Here is a 21,619-nt window from a genome sequence, read left to right as displayed (position 1 = left end):
CCAGAGGCCAGTGACATTGGCCTTGACTTCTGAAAAGAAAAATGCCAAAAAGGAGCAGTCCAAGGACTGATCCCTGAGGGACTCCACTTGTGACCAGCCTCTTTGTAGAGGTGGGCTCCCCAAGTCTAACTTCATCGGTCTTATCTGTGAGCCATTTGGCTATACACCAGATGACATACGGATTTGTACCTAACCTCCTGAATTTGTCAACAATGCCTGAGTGGGGTATTGTGTCAAATACCTTGGCAAGGTCAAGGTAGGTAGTGTGAATGATTTTGCCCTCATCCATTGCTTTGGTGACCTTCTCAAAGAAGTCCATCAGGTTGAGTAGGCCTGATCTGCCCTTGACAAAACAAAACTGGGTTGGGTCCAGTGTCTGGAGGTTTACTATATCTCTATTGATCATCTCCATGATAATTCTTTCCATGGCTTTGCATATAAGACTAGTGAGACTTATGGGTCTGTATTTTCCAGGGTCTGTAGATGGCCCACTTTTGTGCATAGTCTGTGGAAAGATTTAAATTGAAGAGGTTTAATACAGGGTTAGCTAAGTGGTGCTTGACATTTACTAGCATACATTTGGTGACGTTATCAGCTCTTATAGAACGATTACTTTTTGTTTTGGACAGTGCAGATATAGCATAGTCCAAGGTGATCTTGGAAAGGGTGGGATGGTTAGTAGTGATCGAAGCAAATGGCTATATTAAGGCATGATATCAACACTGAAACTGTCTGAAAAAATATTAGTAACAAGCCGGGGGTCAGCGTGGTAGACTCTGCTTGAAATAAGTCTGGTATAGTAATGGACATAACTTCTAAGTTTACTAATGTAACTAAAGAAGGCTTTGTGGTTAACTTTGGACTTGCTAGATGATCTGAGTTCATACCTGACCTTGCACTTTGTTATAGTGTGCTGAGGGTTTTATAACTCTCTGTTGTTTTGGAAGTGTGGGGATCTGTTGCAGATAGACTGAAGTTTTTCTATTTGTTGTAAGCCTAGCTTATAGTGGAATTCAACCAGTGGGCTTCTTTCTAAATTTACGTTTTTTCTTATGGTGAATAGGAAAATACTTCTCGATGTAACTGTCCATAAAGGAATAACATTTAGAGGAGTATGCAATACCACTGGGTACTGAGTTATTTGGAGAACAACACCTTTATATTTGCCAAGATTTTTAAATGGTAAGTTTGTTCTGGAGCAATGACCAAATACTTCAGGATTTTGGGCTTCAAAGTGTGTTTTAAGGGAGAAGGACACTGTTAGTTGGGCAGATTTTACAAAGGAAGTAGTGACATTTAATACCTGTTTGTCTTAGAGTACAGATCATTGGGCTTTTATAAAAGCACAGGGAAGGGAGAAGCAGGTAACAATAAGGCCAAGAAGACTGTCATCTCTGGTGGGAAGGGGACCAGTCTCATGAAGGGCATTAGCTTTGACAATATTTGTATAGAATGCCATTGTATACTCAGGTAATTAAAGCCACCCATAATAAGTGCATCTGGTTTGATGGAGAACTTTTTAACATAGCTTAGATAATCTATGTTCTTAATGGAGGACGTAGAAGGGGACCATAATTAGCTGTGATATTACTGTCAGTTTTATTGAGAGTTACCCGGAGCTCTACAAGCCTCAACATGGTGTCTTTTATGAATTATCATGAAACAATGGACTCCCTAAGAAATATGGATATACACACACAGCTCTTACATCTGACTGCATGAGCAGCACTAAACCCAGGTAAGAAAGGAGTGCTGCCTTTGGAATGGAATGACATTTTTGTAATGTACACAGATATGTATGTCTTCAAGGTAGACAGAAGCCTGAGGCACAGACATTTTGCCTTTCAAACTTCTAGCATTGAGCACTGTTAACTTGAATATAATTCACACTAGAATTTACTAGATTGGTATGTTCATGAGCTGAGCATTGCCTAAAGAGCCACTACAGGGACAGGAAAAGCTTTAGTCAGCAAGCAAAAGTGGTAAGACGAGACGCAGCCCATCCTTGCCAAAGCGGAAGGGTCTATTAACCACCTCTCTTCAGACAGACACATACTGGGCCCACTTTGAATGACATCAGTTAGCCAGTCAATAATTGAAGTCAATTACTTTATCTTTGAATTTAGCCACCATTCTTGGTGATGGCAGAATAATTCTTGGAGACTTGGGGGACACTTCAATAGTGTGTCTCTGCGTCTTCTCCAGGGTGGGTATCTTAAGGTCATTCACTCTTACATTGGTAACCAAATGGTCATTCTGATATTTAGGACACTGAGAGGACCTAAGTACCCTTGTAACATGCCTAATCCTATCACCAGAAGGACACCTTTTGTAACCCTGTCTGGTGATTGCAGTGGCAGGTATCAGTATGTGTAGCTGCTGAATCACCAGTTAGAAAGGCCTTTTAATTTTTTGCAGACCTATGGAGCCCTAAGGGATCAGGCTTGTAGTTTTTATGCCTTGTAGCAGAGGTATATGTGGGAGTAGGTGTGGATAAAATGTGCGAGTCCCCGGGTGGCTGAAGTTTGTTATGTGATGGTCTAGGATGCTAAGTCAGAAATTTTATTTCTGTGGGTGGCACACATGAGAAGAAACTTGATTGCAGGTAGGACAGAATAATTAGCTTACAAATGGATTAATGGAGTGCAGCAACAACACACTCATACAACAGTTCAGTTCTATTTTAAATAACAGCATCCCAGAAGTAACAGGTAATGTAGTAAAACTGGTTCCATCCCATAAACTGATCTTCTTTCTCTGATTGCAGTATATAATCATTGTCTCCCTAAATGCACATTGGCATATCTCATCTGGCATGCCTGAAAAGTGTAGCATTGCATAACTCATGATAGATGCAACAAGCATTCTCAGTTAGAGTTTTGAGACTTTTAAATGTGTAGGTAAACTGGTAATGAAATTGGCCCCTTCTGGTTAATCTGTAAATTTTTAGGCAGCAGGGTACAATATGTCCTTGAAAAAACAGAAAGATTCATTATTTAATTTGTACATTAGACATTACAGTAAAGAGTGAAACATTAAGTACCTATATAACAATGTTAGGGAACTGTATAGTAATGTTTATGTAGACCTGTACATACCCGACTCTTTATTTCTGAATGCATTGCAGTTTTTTTGTAATAGATTATAACTTTTTGTTTATTGATTATACCCATATTTTATTCTTGCAGTTTGACCTAGTATGTGAGAAAAGAGGATTTACTGTCATTTCTCAATCTGTTTACATGGGTGGTCTTCTTGTGGGAGCACTTTTATTTGGCCCATCAGCAGACAGGTAAGAAGTGCATTTTTAAACATTATACTAGCTGTACCATAGTGTAGACTGTGTGTGTGTGTGTGTGTGTGTGTGTGTGTGTGTGTGTGTGTGTGTGTGTGTGTGTGTGTGTGTCTGCGTGTGTGTGTGTGATATCCATCTGTCTAAACATGTCTGCATATGGTGTAGAACATAAAATACAGCAGACAGCACTAGTCTAAAATAATGTGGTTTTATTAAATAGAAATATGCAGACTGTTGTTAAATATTCATGTGGATTTACAAAAAAATTAAAGCGTATTTAGCATAGTCGCATATAGTAGGGACACAGCCTGTATCAGGAAGTACCTGCAATCTTATCATCTCTTCTACTGATTTTTATTTGGTAGGAAAGATTTCTTTTTTTCTTTCTGATATTTTTCTCCAGGTTCTCTTTACAGAATCTCCCTTGAGGAAGGGCCAGTGACTCTGAACTGTCTGAATTTAGCACTCCTGTTATAAACTACTGACTGGCTTAAGTGAACAAACATCTGTAGGAACTTTCTCTAACTAATCTAGCAAAGTTCCTGCAGATGCAGCAGAGGAGTAGCTGTATTTGAAGTTATAGATTTATTTACACAATTTACCACAGTTTTATGTATAATATGTACAGTAGCATTTATATTCTTTCATATTAGTTTCACAGTTTTGCTTAATTTTGACATACCAGTCAGTGAGAACTGCCACTCTGTGTGTGTGTATGTATATATATATATCTATATATATATATATATATATATATATATATATATATATATATTTAAGACCTCACAGTAAGAGGTTCTCCCGTTCGATTCTCGGCTGGGCTTGGGACTGCCTTCTGTGTGGAGTCTGCATGTCATCCCTGTGGATGGGTAGCGTTTGAAAGACATGTGTGCGTAAATAGGCGTGTCTTCGTTGAAGGTTGAGCGTCCAGCTGGCACCTCCGCGTTTCGTAAAAATCTACTGCCAATCATTAGCGGACCGGAGTTCCGCTGTGGCGACCCCTTACCAGGAAAAGCCGAAAGACAAACAACAACATATATATATATATATATATATATATATATATATATATATATATATATGTATATATATTTAAGGATCTACTAAGGTTAATCTAAAGTTCTTTAGACTGATGTTAAAAATAATGACGACAAAAGGTTGGAAAGAAAAATAGAAAAGACTGACACCCTAACAGGCATATTCCAAGCAACAACCATGGACCATGCAAAATAAACTTCTTTCTTTTCCAGGGGCAAGCCCCCCAGCACCCCACACTCACATGTTATTATATATACTAACACTGAGATTACACAATTCCTGAAAAATGGGCATATTTCCCAATCTTAGGGATTATTAACCTCATACATCTGTTGACCATCTGTTTTGTTGACCAAACAGGTATCAACATCAGGGATTATTTCTTAATAAAAGCACCCCCCCCACCATATACGCATATATATATATATATATATATATATATATATATATATATATATGGTTCTACCTCACTTCAACGACACGCCGGAACATCGACAGGGAAATCGCGAGCCCCAGAAGATCGACAGTGCAGAAGACCGATGTGACGGGACCTAGAAGATCGACAAGCAGAAGACCGACCCGACGGATGAAAGCACCGACGCCGAGGATGCCGAAATGGGAAAAGGCTGTGTAAGTATGCGGTAGTGATGGACGTTAGGGTGCGAGTAAGGTAAGTGTGGATAGGGATGGGTTAAGTGAGTTAGGGTTAGGGAGCGGGTCAGGTAAGTGTGCGGTAGTGATTGTGTTTGGGTTAGGGGCGGGATAAGTGAGGTAGGGTTAGGGAGCGGGTCAGGTAAGTGTGCGGTAGTGATTGTGTTTGGGTTAGGGGCGGGATAAGTGAGTTAGGGTTAGGGAGCGGGTCAGGTAAGTGTGCGGTAGTGACGGACCTTAGGGTTAGGGTTTGGGTTAGGGTTGTAGGTAGTTGTGTATGTGAGGTTTAGTGTGGGTTTGTAGGGATTTTGGTGTGCTTGTGTTGTGTATGTGGTTTTTGGATGGGGAATGTGTTTTGTTTGTTGATTGTGGTGTGTGAAGTGTATGAGGTTTCGTGTTTGTGTACCATCGGTTATTTCGTTGTCGGGCATGTGGAATTTCGTGTTTTTGTACTGTCGGTTATGTGGTTTCGGTGATTGCGTTGTCGGTATTTTGGTGTTTCGTTTATGTGAGGTAGAACCATATATATATATATATATATAGATATATATAGATATATATATACACACACACACACACACACACACACATACACACACACACATATATATATATATATATATATATATATATATGTGTACACATTATATGTATGGGTCTACTTCTAAATTTCAGAGTTTCAAAACTTCAAATTTCTTATGGTTGAGACAGTAAGATCAACGTTTTAAAACTTCAAGCCATTTAAATGGAGATCGCCATACTACATGGAATGGTATATTTACTGTTTTCCACGCTGTAGTGCAAACTTGGAGTTGGTATATATAATTAGTAGGGGGATGGGGGTGCAAGTAAAAAAATATTTTTTTTCTTTTTCTTTTTTTTTATTTACATTTCAAAGTTTCAAAACTTCAATCTTATAAAAAAATGTTTAACACCAGGATCTAGGCATACAACATCAGGGGGATATATTTCCATAAGAACAAGATATCTGATTAAGGTGAGAGACAAAAATATAAGAAATGGAAGAGAGGTCAGACTACAACTTTGAAAACTGAAATAAACATCCTGGACAAACAGATCAAGCATAGTGTGAGACAAGATCAAGAAAAGATTTGAAAAAAATTTACATAAAGATATTGAGCATAACAGGAAACCTTTTTACAGATACATAAGATGTGGAAGGAGTAAAGACGTACACATTGATAAACTGTGTGCAGATCTAAAAATTATTCTCATACACAACAGATTATAAATATATTTACAAAATCTTATGCAAAACAGTTTGACTCAACAAAAAGGGTGATAAGTTATCCTATTGACATCCAGGTAACCTCAGATACTGGAATCAAATTAGATTATATTGAAAAAAGAACTGCACAAACTAGATACAAACAAAGCACAGGGAGCAGACAGAATTAGTAACAATGACCCAAGAACACTTCAGCAAGAACTTACAGTACCATTATATCTATTATTCACTAGATCATATAAATATGGAAAGATTCTTTAAGATTGGAGACATGGGCTTATTAAACCTGCCTTTAAGGGAAGGGGGAATGAGACAAACCCAAACCTTAAGTCTACTTTCATGTTGTGGAAAAATAATGGAGAAGGTAATATTGGATAAATTATTGTCAGAATTGGATAGGTTGGGGCTTGAAACCATATATTAGCATGCATATGTTAAAAATAAAGCTATTACCACCTGTAACACGATGGTCTATAACAATATAATAACAGCTATGAATGAACAGTTGTGTTATGATGCACTTTATATAGATTTAACTTCAGGGTCAAACATAAATAACTAGGTATTGATGTACTCTTGATAAGATGGATTGCTGCATGGCTTACAAATAGGACATGGCAAGTATCATACAGCAACTGGACAGGTGAAGTCCTTGGTTACAGTCAGGGTGCCCCACAGGGCTCCGTCCTAGGCCCTTACTCATTTCAGACCTAACTTTTTCACCTGAGGTATTTTACAGGATCTAGGACTGTCCATCGAACACGTTTCACCGAAACGTAAACCACTGAACACACTTGCCTGAAAGTTCATTTATCGAAAATGCACTTTCACAAAAGAAAAGAAAAGAAAAGAAAGAAAAGAAAAGAAAAGAAAGAAAAGAAAAGAAAAGAAAAGAAAAGAAAAGAAAAGAAAAGACAAGACTACTTATGTTTATACAGGGTGGCAAGCTCTCCTGCATCCCCCACAACCTACTTTAATATTCTCACTTCGAGATCGCACTGCAGTAGGGAAAAGGGAATATTACCTTATCCCCACTATTCCGCCATCTAAGCAGCAGTTTGTTTAGTTGTACAATCTACACCACATGTTGATGTACAACTAAACCTACATGCAAACAACTGTTTACTTACTTACCTTCTGGAGAAAGTGCATTTTCGATAAATGCACTTTAGTGAAAGTGTGTTTGGTGGTTTATGTTTTGGTGAAATGTCTGCTCGATGGACAGTCCTAGATCCGTTCTACAGTCTATATGCAGATGACTTGAAATTGGTTAAACTGGTTACATGTATTACAGATAAGGCATGTCTGCAAAATAACTTGACTAAATTGACCATTTGAGCACAGGAGAATAATATGCTGATGAACGCATCAAAATCTAAGCATATGAGATTTGGGAGAGATAAATTGAAAGGTGAATATTTAATACAGTATATAGTGATTGAAACTGTAGACTCATTTAAGAACCTGGGTATATGGGTAGATTCAACTATGAGTTTTTCTAATCATATCAACCAATTGGTAATTGATAGTTATAGAACTATAGGTTGAATAAAAGATTTATAAAGACTAGGAAATTAAAAATGATGAAGTCATTGTTTGTTAGTTACATTAGACCCAAACTTAGGTATGGAATAAAAATATGGAAACCCTATAAGAAAACAATTTTATCTAACATTTGTTTACCAGCAAAGTCCAACTTGGAATGAAGCCAATTTTCAGCGGACGCCTGGGGAGAAATGCTCCAGACACATGTTTTTGTAATGTGGGAGGAAACTGGAGCACCCAGAGACAACCCACACGAACACAGGGAGGACATACAGACTCTGCACAGAATGCACTCCAGCTGAGAATCAAACCAGAGAACCTCTTGCTGTGAGGTGACAATGCTACCGCTGCACCACTGCACCATTCAAGCATGAGTAAACAGCAAAGAGTACAGAGGAAATATACCAAGGGCATCCATGGATGTGAAAATTTAAGTTATTATGAAAGACTAAAATATCTGAACATGTACAGTGTCTCTTACAGATATCTAACAGGAGATCTTATTCAGGTATATAGGGCATTTAGAGACAACTACCTCTGCGAATGAAAATTAAAAAAAAAACACCATCCACAGCCGTGGCTAAAAATAAGAAAAGACGGTAGTTTATTCAGACATAATCCACCAGATAAAAGTAGATAAAAATCAGGTTAGCAATTTCATGCAGTTCTCTGCACTTCATCAGACCGTACAATACAGAAGGAATGAAGCTCTCTTTTATATAAAAACAGAATCAATCAGCCAATTAAATTAAATGGATGTTTGTTTTTTTTAATTGTTTTCATTTTGTGGATTTATTTTTACCATCCTCCATCCAGGAGATTTACTTTTTTTATATTTTTACTTGTTTTGGTATTTTGGTTGTTTAAATCTTCGAGAACTATGGCTGAAGGTGCTAATATAGAGTTGGACTTTAATCCTGATAAGACTATTGGGTCCCATGAATGTCTTAAGTGGTTTTGAAACCAGAAGGTAACCCTTTGCTGCATCTAGATTTGGCCTCAGTTAATAATAAGTAAGCAGTTGTTTCTGATGACTGTTCCAATTTTGCTGCTGATCTTAGAGAGCTAGAAAGTAAGCTCTTAAGTTGAAGAAGTTACAATGGTAGCATTTGCATTTTGAAGCCTGTCTGTTTAACAAGGTTGATCCTAGAGGGCTTCATATTTTTAAGATGCCTACTTATGGTGAACAACATCTAGAACTGTTATGTAGATGACAGATTTTAAACACTGAACTGAGTTTCAGCTACATGAAACTGCTGAATGATTATTTTAAACTGCTTGAACTGAGTTTACTGAATGAAACTGAGGCATTGACTAATGATTTGAGATGTTGTTTCACCTCTGAAGAGTGTAAAGTGAAACTAGATGATATTCCTACTAATGTGCAGCTGTATGAGCATAAACTCAAGTTAATAAAGGCTAAGTAGTTAGAAAGGGATTTTTGTAACTTTAAAAATGGGCATATATTTGTATGGCCAAAGCCTAAGTCTACTACAGTTTCATCCTGAACCACTAGCTTAAAAGATGTTAAGAATTCAACTGTTCCATCTAAAGATGATGAAGCTAGTGTTTCGCTTGTGTATATGAATCATAGTGAGGAAGACAATGGACCAATCAGAATTGAAATTTCTATGGGGGCTCACCCTAAGGAACCAATTGCTTCTACTTCTAGTGCTTCTACTTGTCCTTTGCTCTCATTTCTGGTACCAGTGAGACACCAGGGCTCCAATGGGCAATGGACTTTACAGCATATGAAGAAAAAGAGGAAGAGTTCATCGGAACCCGAGTTACCATTTGGAAGATGAAATGTTAGAGAGTTTGAATACCTTGGTAATTAATATTTCATCTGTGCATTTGACTGGTTCCCAACTTAGCTTACTTAAAAGAGGTTTGTCTTTTATACCTTTGTGCACATCAGATTTTGCCAATATAGTTTTGAGTTTGAGACTGTTTTGATAGGAATGTCATGCTCAGTACTTTTTTTTTTGGAGTTGATAGGGGCTTAGTAAAAACTTTTAGGAGACCGGGTGTTTTTTGTCCACCATAAAAGTTAAAAGTGAGGTATAAAAGTTAAAAGTGTGGTAGGCCCTACACCTAGTTTTTCTTTTAAAAATGCCTTGTCTTGGCAGAGAATTTTGTTATCCTAATGTTAAGCAAAATTTGCTTTCTGATAGACTTGGCACTTTAGCCTGTCATAATTGTAGGGTTTGTAAGTTCATTTCTACCAATATAATGTTTGTACATCCAGTAACTGGTGGATGCTTTATACCTAGGTTTTATGCTGATTGTACATCTGAGAATCTGGTTTATTTGGCAAGGTGTAAACTTTGAAGGTCCTTTTATATAGGAAAACAAATTGTTCCTTGAAAGAGAGGATACTGGAACATGTAAGGGCATGTCTTATGCATGACACTGTTAATGCTTTAGCTAAGCACATTAATGAATGTCCAATGCATAGTTTTGTTTTTTTGGTGTTACAAAAACTTAATGTTATCCTTACAGGTGGTGATTTAGTGAATCAAGTAGAATTAATGGAACAGAAATGGATGGTACTTATGTATTATCGCAACCAGATATTTCTCAGCAGTAGCAGTTGCTTCTCGATCCTGAAATGTGTTTGTTAATGTTTCTGAAATGTGAAATACTGTGTGATTTTCAATAATATAGTTTGTTTTCTCGAGTCTTATCAATAAAATGTTGACAACATACTGTTGTTTCTGTATGGACTTAAATGACAGCATGTCACTTTTTTTTTCATGACATACACTTTGCAAAAGTGAACAGTGCAGCGAAGAAGTCAGAACAAGAGCTAAAGGGAAGTAAATCTGTTTGGTACTGTTTCAGTCTTCATGTAATGAAGCATTAAATCACATGTGTCCAACTTGCACTCGGTGGGTGCACTCAGTAACTGCTGCAAGTTTTGAGTTTGGACTCCGTAATACTGACACAGCTGCCACTGACTGTACTGCTTCAGACATGCAGCACAGCACTTGTTAATCGATATTTGAAGATATACATTAATCGATGTATGAACACTACACATCCTTTCCATCGACATACCAAGTTACATACATGTCCTTATTACCAAAATAAATGTAAAGCTGAATAAATGTAGAATCACACGTAACTAGCTTTGCTTGTAATATTGCATGACAGGCTTTCCATTTGTCAGAAAGAGAGCTTTCATGATAATTCAAGCATGTGTCAGGGGCGGCCCGTGCTATTGGACTGCCGGACTGCAGCCCCCTCAACTGTAAAATAAAAGAATAAAACTAAAAAGAAATAAAACGAAAAGAAAAAAAAGTTTAAAAATTCACAGACTTCGTGCATGCGCACTAGTCCAGACTGCTGCTGAGAGTCTGGAGCATGCGCAGATTGTCTCAGCAGCAGTCCTGATTAGAAAACATGAGGAACGGAGCTCCCAGAAGTCTATGCAGTTTTAAACTGCATAGACTGTCCTGGAACTCGCTGGGAAAATGTGTCAGGGTCGGACTGCAACGTCAGCAGTCTGGAATTTGCTGCAGTCTCGTCGGGAAGATCTCACGGGGTTTGGATGTATTGGTTTCACTTGCAGGGATCGGAGGATCTCACGGGTCTGGAGTTGCATGGGCAGTTTTTGGATGTATTTATGGTGGTTTTACTTGCATTGAATTTATGGAGAGGGATTGGGGTTTGGATTTATTTATATGGAGAAGGACAAGAGCTACTACAGGTAAGTGGGTGGTGTGTGTGTGTGTGAAAATGCCCCAGGTGCAATATACTGGTGGTGTGGTAGGGAATATCTCAGGCTTGAACCCTGTACCTTGTATGCAGGTGTTAAAGACTTGAATTCCCTACCCACCACCATTTGTAAAAAAATTGCAGATTTTTGCCTCATATTTGATCTGATCTGTTCCTCATAATATCTGTGGTTTGTAAATACTGCAATGCTTGATATTTGATGGTGCAGTGGTAGCATTGTTGCCTTATAGCTGCAGGTTCTCAGGTTTGATTCTTGGCTGGGGTTCCTTCTTTGTGGGGTCTGTATCCTTCTCCCTGTGTTTGTGTGGGTTTGCTTTTGTGTCCTCCCATGTTACACATGTCTGCATTATTTCTTCCTGGGCCTCTGCTGAAAATTTTTTTTTTGTTCCAATTCAGACTGTCCTGATTAACAAATGTTAAATAAAATTGACAGGCATTTGAATTTCAGACTTCAGGTTTCTGAATGTTTAATTCCATACATATTTGATGGTGCAGTGGCACTATTGTTGCCTCACAACTATAGGTTTTCTGGTTTGATTCTTGGCTGGGGTGCCTTCTGTGTGGAGTCTTCTTCTTATTTCTGTGTTTGTGTGGATTTGCTCTGGTGTCCTGCCATGTTACAAAGACGTGTCTACAGTATTTCTCCCTGGGCCTCTGCTGAAAATTGTTTTTGTTCCGTCAGAAGTAAAATTGACAGGCATTTGAATTTCAGACTTAATATTCTTCAGAAAATACATAGTAAAACAACTTTTTATTCTAGCAATAAATATATAGTAACAACCTTTATAGTAATTTTCTAAGTTTATAAGATGACTATTTGAAATTTGTCCTTATTTTTGGGACTGTATTACCCTGTTATTGGCTTTGTCCAATTTTTTTTTGTGCTAAGGTTGACAGCTATGGCCAGAACTGAATTCACTGAATATGTTTGAGGGCTGTATTCCCTCATTACTGGGTTTGTCCAGGTGTTTTGTGCTAAGAGGTTGACGGCTATGGGGAGAACTGAATTCATTAAATGATAGCCATTTAAGTTTCAGTCTTCCTCTCTTTCACAAAGCAGCTGATTTGGCATAGTGGTATGTTGCTCTGGCTGTTTTGCACAGGGACCTTGGCAGTAAAATGTATGGTGGTAACACAGCATTTTTCTTTTACAAAGCAGGTGATTTGGCGTAGTGGTATGTTGTTCTGACTCTTTGCACAGGGACCTTGACAGTAAAATGTATGGTGGTAACACAGCATTTTATTCTAGCAGCTTTCCAAGATTATACAAGCAATGTTTAATGTGTCCCTGGTTTTTGCCCTTTTGACCCACCCCAATAAATTTGGCTTTTTCCAGATTTCTTGTGCTGCGAAGTTGAGATGCAGTTGAGTATTGAGTAGATTCTACAAGGAGCTGAGAGCTGCAGGGGAAGAGAAGTTTAGTGCTGATTATGCTAAGCTAGCTCACGTTGCTAATAGCACAACAGGTTGTGTGCTTGCTTTTGATGCAGAAGGTTGTTGGTTCTACTCCCATAAGGGGTGAATGCTGCCGTACTGAAAGTTAAGATACTAATTATGAGCCTGTTATCAGTTTGCCATCCATTTCCTATTGCAATATTACTAGCTTATTTTTAATGTAATTTAGGCAGTTTATTCCTCAGGGGCATCAGACACTTTATTTTTCGATGAAACCATGAAATATAAAGGTGATTGCTAGCAACAACCTCTTCATTACAGATTTATTTAACGTGGAATTATTTAGATGACTTTTTTACTACTTCAGGGATTGTGCATATTTACTGATAATGGTGGACTGTAGAATTGTGCATATTTACTGATAATAGTGGACTGTAGAAGTTTGAGTAGACTTTTATGATGGAAATGTTCTGAATTGGGCAGTTTTGTCATTGGTGCATGCGTTTTGTTTCATTGTTTACTGGAAAAATGTTCAAAGCAATAGGAAGGTGTATCAAAGAGCACATGTATGTTTCATATGCAAGGGACCTGTGATTTGAAAACAGCCCAGAATTAATCTTTATCTGTCACGGGTAAAATGTATTTTCTTTGAATGTGGGTTTCAGTGTTGTTTCAATGAATGTGAGTTTCAAGGGCAGAGAAGTTTTAATGCCAAGTTTGTTTAGCAGATGTCTTAGTGTTTGTGCTGTAAAATGCAAAATAAAACTTTCAAATGAAGTTCAAATCATAGAAGTAAATCAGTATGCCCTTTAGTGTTTATGGTAAATGGAGTGAAATAGCCAAGTAATGGATCATTGGAATGGCTGCAGGGGTAGGCTCCATTTGACCATGGTTTTGTGATGGGGAAGGGTGGCAAACTTAGGCAGCCCCAGCTGAACTATACCTCTCAACTGTCCAGATTTTCAAAGAATGAATAGATTTTTTGCTTCTTATTTTTGGTTTGTTCCTCATAAAATGTGTGGTTTTCTGGCAAATCTTTTAGGAATTAAGTCACTAAATAATGACACACTGAGTTTCAGACTTCATAACCTTCAGAAAAATGCATGCTAAAGTAAGACCTGTTCTATCAACTGTCTCAGTTTATACAAGAGCAATTTTTAGTACTGTTTATATATTCCCCCAATATATTTGGCCTTGTCCAGATTTATTGCATTAACAGGTTGAGAGGTACATGCAAATAAATTGCTTTATAGAATTAGGCATAGCCAGACCTCTCAACTGTCCCTGATTTTGGCTCAAAATGTTGCTCTTCCCCTAATGATCCCTCCGCAAAATAGCAATTTTAGAAGAAAACGTGGAGGGTTTATAATTAAGCAATAACTAATAACCAGATTACTTTTATTTCAGAAATGCATATAGATTATTTTATTTTGTCAACTGCTCAAGTTAGTAGTACTAATATTAAAGTGTCCCTTCTTTGACAGGTTCCCAGCTGTATTGTGTTGCTATTTTATATTTTTTACATCACATTTTTGGTCCATTTTTCATAAAATTGTGTTTTTTTGGCAAATTAGTGATAAATCATTAAAGACTGAAGTTAGAAAATAATGACAGACATTTGAGTTTTAGATTTCATACCATTCAGAAAATGCATACTAATGCAAGACCTCTATTATCTTTCTAAGTTTATAAGAGCAATATTTTAAAAATTGTCCTTATTTTTGGGCCTTTGCCCCATTTCTTTGTATGGCTTTGTCCAGATTTCTTGCTCTGAGGTTGAGGTATGACAAATGTGTCAGGGCCATCACAAGTCAGCCAGAGACATTTCAAACTGTGACATACTTGTTGCACCCCACTCCCCCATGTAGTGAGTCTGGATGTGTTGAAGCAAGACAAGGAGTAGTTATGCAGTGTAAATGTGCAGAGAATCCCACCCATCCAAGGTAGACACAAGTATTACAGTGGCTTTTCATCTGTCCTTGATTTTTACAGAATGGTCTGGTTTATGTCATATTTTTTGTACTGTTGATGTATGCTTATTACTCAAAGTGCCTGTTGCTCTGTGTTTAAGTAGCAATACTTTAATGACAATCAGGTAAGCTTGGCTGAGATTGCAAGATGCAAGTAAGCTTTAATAAGCATACTGTTAAAGAATTGCCAACATCGAAAGCCTTTCTGTTGCCATGTAGAGAATACTTAACTAGATAATGTATAAGCCTTGAGGATTGAAATGCATATGCCAGTATTTGTAATAAAGGACAGGATTACATTATTTTAAGAGTCTCATTACACTTGGAGACTTCCAGTCATCTCTGCAGGCTTTACCCGTAAACAGAATGCCAATCGTGTGGTCCATAACCTGTAAAGTAATCCTTTTAAGCAATGTATCTTGAGCTTATTTCTTGTTTGCTTTTCATTTTTTACTTTGATCATGTTTTCACCATGAAACAAGTAGATGTCAGGCAGCAGGTCTTTTTTTGGATAAGGAACATTTTACAAGTGGGGCATCAGAGATTTCTACTTTCAGCATGTTACTTGGTACTTTTAATAAAGCTGAATATAAATTATAATTAGAACTGCAGTGCAAGAAGTAGTTTGAGTTGAGTGCTGCTTGTTTTTATTATACTTGATTTTGACTGGCATTCCATTAATGTATTTAAAAAAAAGTAATTTATTTGTTCATGCCTCACAACCTTTTTTGTTTCCATCTAGATATTAAGCTGTCATGCAGCCAATGCATTGAAATATTTTTATTCTTCTACACTTCATTTTGTCTTGATTGGACTCTCATAATGACGGTTTGGCACCCAGGGCAGTATATTTAGTTTTTGTGGTTTGCTACTACAGGTGTGTGTGTGTTAGGGAATACCTCAGGCTTGAACCTTGTACCTTGTATGCAGGTGTCAAAGACCTGAATTCCCTACCCACCACCATTTGTAAAATGATTGCAGATTTTTGCCTCATATTTGATCTGATCTGTTCCTCATAATATCTGTGGTTTGTAAATATTGCAATGCTTGATATTTGATGGTGCAGTGGTAGCATTGTTGCCTCACAGTTGTAGGTTCTCAGGTTTGATTCTTGGCTGGGGTGCTTTCTTTGTGGGGTCTGTATCTTCTCCCTGTGTTTGTGTGGGTTTGCTTTTGTGTCCTCCCATGTTACAAAGACATGTCTGCATTATTTCTTCCTGGGCCTCTGCTGAAAATTGTTTTTTTGTTCCAAGTCAGACTGTCCTGATTAACAAATGTTAAATAAAATTGACAGGCATTTGAATTTCAGACTTCAACTTTCTGAATGTTTTAATTCCTTACATATTTGATGGTGCAGTAGTAGTATTGTTGCCTCACAGCTGTAGGTTTTTCTGGTTTGATTCTTGGCTGGGGTGCCTTCTGTGTGGAGTCTGCATCTCCTCCCTGTGTTTGTGTGGATTTTCTCTGGTGCCCTGCCATTTTACAAAGACGTGTCTGCAGTATTTCTCCTTGGGCCTCTGCTGAAAATTGTTTTTGTTCTGTCAGAAGTAAAATTGACAGGCATTTGAATTTCAGACTTCATGTTCTTCAGAAAATACATAGTAACACAACCTACAACCTTTTTATTCTAGCAATTTTCTAAGTTTATAAGATGAATATTTGAAATTTGTCCCTATTTTTGGGACTGTATTCCCCCATTATTGGCTTCATCCAGGTTTTTTGTGCTAAGGTTGACAGCTATGGCAAGAACTGAATTCACTGAATATGTTTGAGGGCTGTATTCCCTCATTACTGGGTTTGTCCAGGTGTTTTGTACTAAGAGGTTGACAGCTATGCTGAGAACTGAATTTGCTAAATGATAAATATTTAAGTTTCAGTCTTCCTCTCTTTTACAAAGCAGCTGATTTGGCATAGTGGTATGTTGCTCTGACTGTTTTGCACAGGGACCTTGGCAGTAAAATGTATGGTGGTAACGCAGCATTTCTCTTTCACAAAGCAGCTGATTTGGTGTAGTGGTATGTTGCTCTGACTGTTTTGCACAGGGACCTTGGCAGTAAAATGTATGGTGGTAACACAGCATTTTATTCTAGCAACTTTCCAAGATTATACAAGCAATGTTTAATGTGTCCCTGGTTTTTGAGCTTTTGACCCCCCCCCCAATAAATTTTGGCTTTTTCCAGTTTTCTTGTGCTGCGAAGTTGAGATGCAGTTGAGTATTGAGTAGATTTTACAAGGAGCTGAGAGCTGCAGGGGAACAGAAGTTTAGTGTTGCTTAAGGGAAGTTGGTTTGCCTTGTTAATAGCACAGCAGGTTGTGTACTTGCTTTTGATGCAGAAGGCTGTGGGTTCTACTCCCACAAGGGGTGGATGCTGCTGTACTGAGAATGTTCTCCTTGGTGAAGATACTAACTATGAGTCTGTTATCAGTTTGCCATTCATTTCCTCTTGCAATATTACTAGCTTATCATTTTTTAATGTAATATAGGCAATTTATTCCTGAGGGGCAACAGACACTTTATTTTTCGATGAAACCATGAAATATAAAGGTGTTTGCTAGCAGCAACCTCTTCATTAGTTACAGATTTCTTTAATGTGGAATTATTTAGATGACTTTTACTTCTTCAGAGATTGTGCATATTTACTGATAATGGACTGTAGAATTGTGCATATTTACTGATAATGGACTGTAGAATTGTGCATATTTACTGATAATGGTGGACTGTAGAATTGTGCATATTTACTGATAATGGTGGACTGTAGAATTGTGCATATTTACTAATAATGGTGGACTGTGGAAGTCTGAGTAGACTTTTATGATGGAAATGTTCTGAACTGGGCAGTTTTGTCATTATGGGTGCATGCGTTTTGTTTCATTGCTTACTGGAAAAATGTTCAAAACAAATTTAAAACGCCCTTTAACAGCTGTACTGTATTGTACAAGGAATATAAATTTAGTACAATGAGGAAGGTGTATCAAAGACCACATGTATGTTTCATATGCAAGAGGCCTATGATTTGAAAACAGCCCAAAATTAATCTTTATCTGCCACTGGCAAAATGTATTTTCTTTGAATGCGGGTTTCAATGCTGTTTCAATGAATGTGAGTTTCAAGGGCAGAGAAGTTTTAATGCTAAGTCTGTTTTTCATTGTGAGACTATATTGATTTGTTTAGCAGATGTCTTAGTGTTTGTGCTGTAAAATACAAAATAAAACTTTCAAATGAAGTCCAACTCATCATAGAAGTAAAGCAGTATGCACATTAGTGTTTATGGTAAATGGAGTGAAATAGCCAAGTAATGGATCATTGGAATGGCTGCAGAGGCTCCATTCAGCCATTATTTTGTCAGGGGGGAAGGGCAGCAAACTGAGACAGGCCCAGCTGAACTATACCTCCCAACTGTCCAGATTTTCAAAGAATGAATAGATTTTTGCTTCTTATTTTTGGTTTGTTCTTCATAAAATTTGTAGTTTTCAGGCAAATCATTTAGGAATTAAGTCACTAAATAATGATACACTGAGTTTCAGACTTCATAACCTTCAGAAAAATGCATGCTAAAGTAAGAACTGTTATTCTATCAACTGTCTCAATTTATACAAGAGCAGTTTTTAGTACTGTTTATATGTTCCCCCAATATATTTGGCCTTGTTCAGATTTACTGCATTAACAGGTTGAGAGGTACATGCAAATTGCTTTATAGAATTAGGCATAGCCAACCTCTCAACTGTCCCTGATTTTGGCTCAAAATGTTGCTTTTCCCCTAATAATCCCTCCACAAAATAGCAATTTTGGAAGAAAACATGTAGGGTTTACAATTAAGAAATAATTATAATAATCAAAGTTATAGATTACTTGAAATGCATGTAGATTCTTTTATTTTGTCAGCTGCTCAAGTTAGCAGTACTAATATTAAAGTGTCCCTTCTTTGACAGGTTCCCAGCTGTATTGTGTGGCTATTTCATATTTTTGCATCACATTTTGGTCCATTTTTCATAAAATTGTGTGTTTTGGCAAATTAGTGACAAATCATTAAAGACTAAAGTTAGAAAATAATGACAGACATTTGAGTTTCAGATTTTATACCCTTCAGAAAATTCATACTAATGCAAGACCTATTCTATTATCTTTCTAAGTTTATTAGAGCAATATTTAAAAATTGTCCTTATTTTTGGGCCTTTGTCCCACTTCTCTGTATGGCTTTGTCCATATTTCTGGCTCTGAGGTTGAGATGTATGACAAATGTCAGGGCCATCACAGTCAGCCAGAGACATTTCAAATTGTGACATACTTGTTGCACCCCACTCCCCCATATAGTGACTCTGGATGTGTACAAGCAAGGCAAGGAGTAGTTATGCAGTGTAAATGTGCAGTGTGCCCCCCCCCCCCCCCCATCCAAGGTAGACACATGTACTACAGTGGCTTTTCATCTGTCCTTGATTTTGCAGAATGGTCTGGTTTCTGTCATATTTTTGTACTGTTGATTTATGCTTATTACTCAGATTTGTGCTTATTACTCAAAGTGCCTGTTGCTCTGTGTTTAAGTAGCAATGCTTTAATGACCATAAGGTAAGCTTGTCTGAGATCGTAAGATGCAAGTAAGCTTTAATATGCATACTGTTAAAGAATTGCCAACATTGAAAGCCTTTCTGTTGTTGCCATGCAGAGAATACTTAACTAGATAATGTATAAGCCTTTGGTATTGAAGGACAGGATTACATTCTTTTAAAAAGCTCACACTTGTTGGAGACTTCCAGTCACCTCTACAGGCTTTACCCGTAAACTAAACAGAATGCCAATCATGTGAGGTCCATAACCTGTACAGTAATCCTTTAAGCAATGTATCTTGAGCTTGTTTCTTGTTTGCTTTTCATTTTTTACTTTGATCATGTTTTCCCCATGAAACAAGTAGATAGTTGTCAGGCAGCAGGTCTTTTTTGGATAAGAAACATTTTTACAAGTGGGGGCATCACAGAGATTTCTACTTTCAGCATGTTACTTGGTACTTTAATAAAGCTGAATATAAATTATAATTAGAACTGCAGTACAAGGAGAAGTGGTTTGAGTTGAGTGCTGCTTGTTTTTCTTATACTTGATTTTGACTGGCATTCCATTAATGTATTTAAAAAGTAATTTATTTTTTCATGCCTCTCAACCTTTTGTTTCCATCTAGATATTAAGTAAGCTGTCATGCAGCCAATGCATTGAAATATTTTTATTCTTCTACACTTATTTTGTCATAATTGGACTCTCATAATGATGGTTTGGCACCCAGGGCAGCGTATTTAATTAAAGTTAGTTTTTGTGGTTTTGAGCATAGCTCCTCCCCTTTCTAGTTGGCCACAACCCTTCCCCGTTGACCCCACCCATTTAGCTGTCTCCTGCAGCCCCCCTTTGATTTGAAGTCACCAGCCGCCACTGCATGTGTGTATAATGCACGCAAAACACGAAGACAACTTCTTGAAAAGTTTGTCAGCCTGAAGGCACTCCAAACTTATTGTTCTGCAATAATGACTTCAAATAGCAATAAACAGTGTTTCCTGAAGTCGTTTCTATTCCAGGAAGCGTATTTCACACTGTTAAAAACATATACATTTACACAATTACAATAGCTTATATACATCTCTGTTCTAAGCCAGCATGCCCTCCTGGTTGCATGGTACATGTTATGAAAATTAGATGTAGTAAGGAGTGTAATCATCTCATCCCAAGAAACTTTCACCACATATGCTGCAGCGGCAGGAGTATGGCTTGGAATTGAGCCATTTGTCCTGTTCGGAATCTAGTTGCAATAATACGTAAGTAGCCTTAGATGTTTTCTTTATTTATTTGAGACTGTCCTGCAATGTTGTTTTAAATATTTCCAACTCTGATGTAACTGATTACTTACTGAGTATTGTCTTATTCTCTTATTATTTATTATTAAATATATTTAAAACTTTCAATTGTAGCTGGTCTGTTTAGAGATATTTAAGCACTTATAGTATTTGCATATCTATTTGGGGATGCTGTACAGGCCACTCCTTACTCCTATAGCCTGGCTCTTGGTCAAACTACCATTTGGATTAATAGTAACATTACACAGTAGGATTGGACACCCTTTGTTAAGGTCCTTAAAGTAGCTGATAAGAGTGGCTGGTGGCAGTCTGAACTACCTTATAGTCTGGGCAGAAGGGGTCATAGCTAGTAAACCTGTGCCAGCCTTTTCCAGGAGTGTGTGTGTGTGTTTGTGTGTGTGTGTGTGCATGTGTGTGTGTGTGTGTGTGTGTCTGTGTGTGTGTGTGTGTGTGTGTGTGTGTGTGTGTGTGTGTGTGTGTGTGTGTGTGTGTGTGTGTGTGTGTAAATAAAATCTCAAAGAGTGTGTGTGTGTCAGCTACTTGGGCAGGGACATGGAGGACTGGTTGGACAGAGAGGGTACTGGAGATCTTGAATTGGCCACTCAGCTGAGATCTCAACCTTATAGCTGTGCCAGTGGGAATTCTTATTGGGGATCTGGAGAGGGAAGGAGAAACCAACCCTAGACTGACTGTGATCTCTGTGTGCTTTTAAGGGAAATTGCTCTTTATTGTGTGTGTACTTGTGATCCTCCCAGTGTATACTTTCCCCACTGTTGCCAATGGTAAGATTGAGGCACCTTGATTACTGGGTCAGTGCAGGGGTGTCACATATTAATTTGTTGGCAGTGGTGAGATATCCACATCACAAATTAATTGGCTTGTAGTGGTGGAATATCCACATAT

At 37.7% G+C, this 21,619-nt stretch overlaps 1 protein-coding gene across 1 annotated transcript in view; it reads left to right on the top strand.

The window, feature by feature from the left end:
- Window positions 1-21,619, top strand: part of LOC122797751 (solute carrier family 22 member 13-like) — an 843,707-nt gene that overhangs the window by 73,359 nt on the left and 748,729 nt on the right. The window contains exon 2 of the mRNA XM_044066275.1: window positions 3,189-3,292. Coding sequence (XP_043922210.1) covers window positions 3,189-3,292 — 104 coding nt within the window. The remainder of the gene's footprint in view (window positions 1-3,188; window positions 3,293-21,619) is intronic.

The sequence above is a fragment of the Protopterus annectens genome, chromosome 3.part1 (genome assembly GCF_019279795.1).
Source record: "Protopterus annectens isolate FY-2018-M chromosome 3.part1, PAN1.0, whole genome shotgun sequence".
Lineage (NCBI taxonomy): Eukaryota > Metazoa > Chordata > Ceratodontiformes > Protopteridae > Protopterus > Protopterus annectens.
Note: the sequence above shows the minus strand (reverse complement) of the source record. Positions and strands in the feature narration are given on the sequence as shown.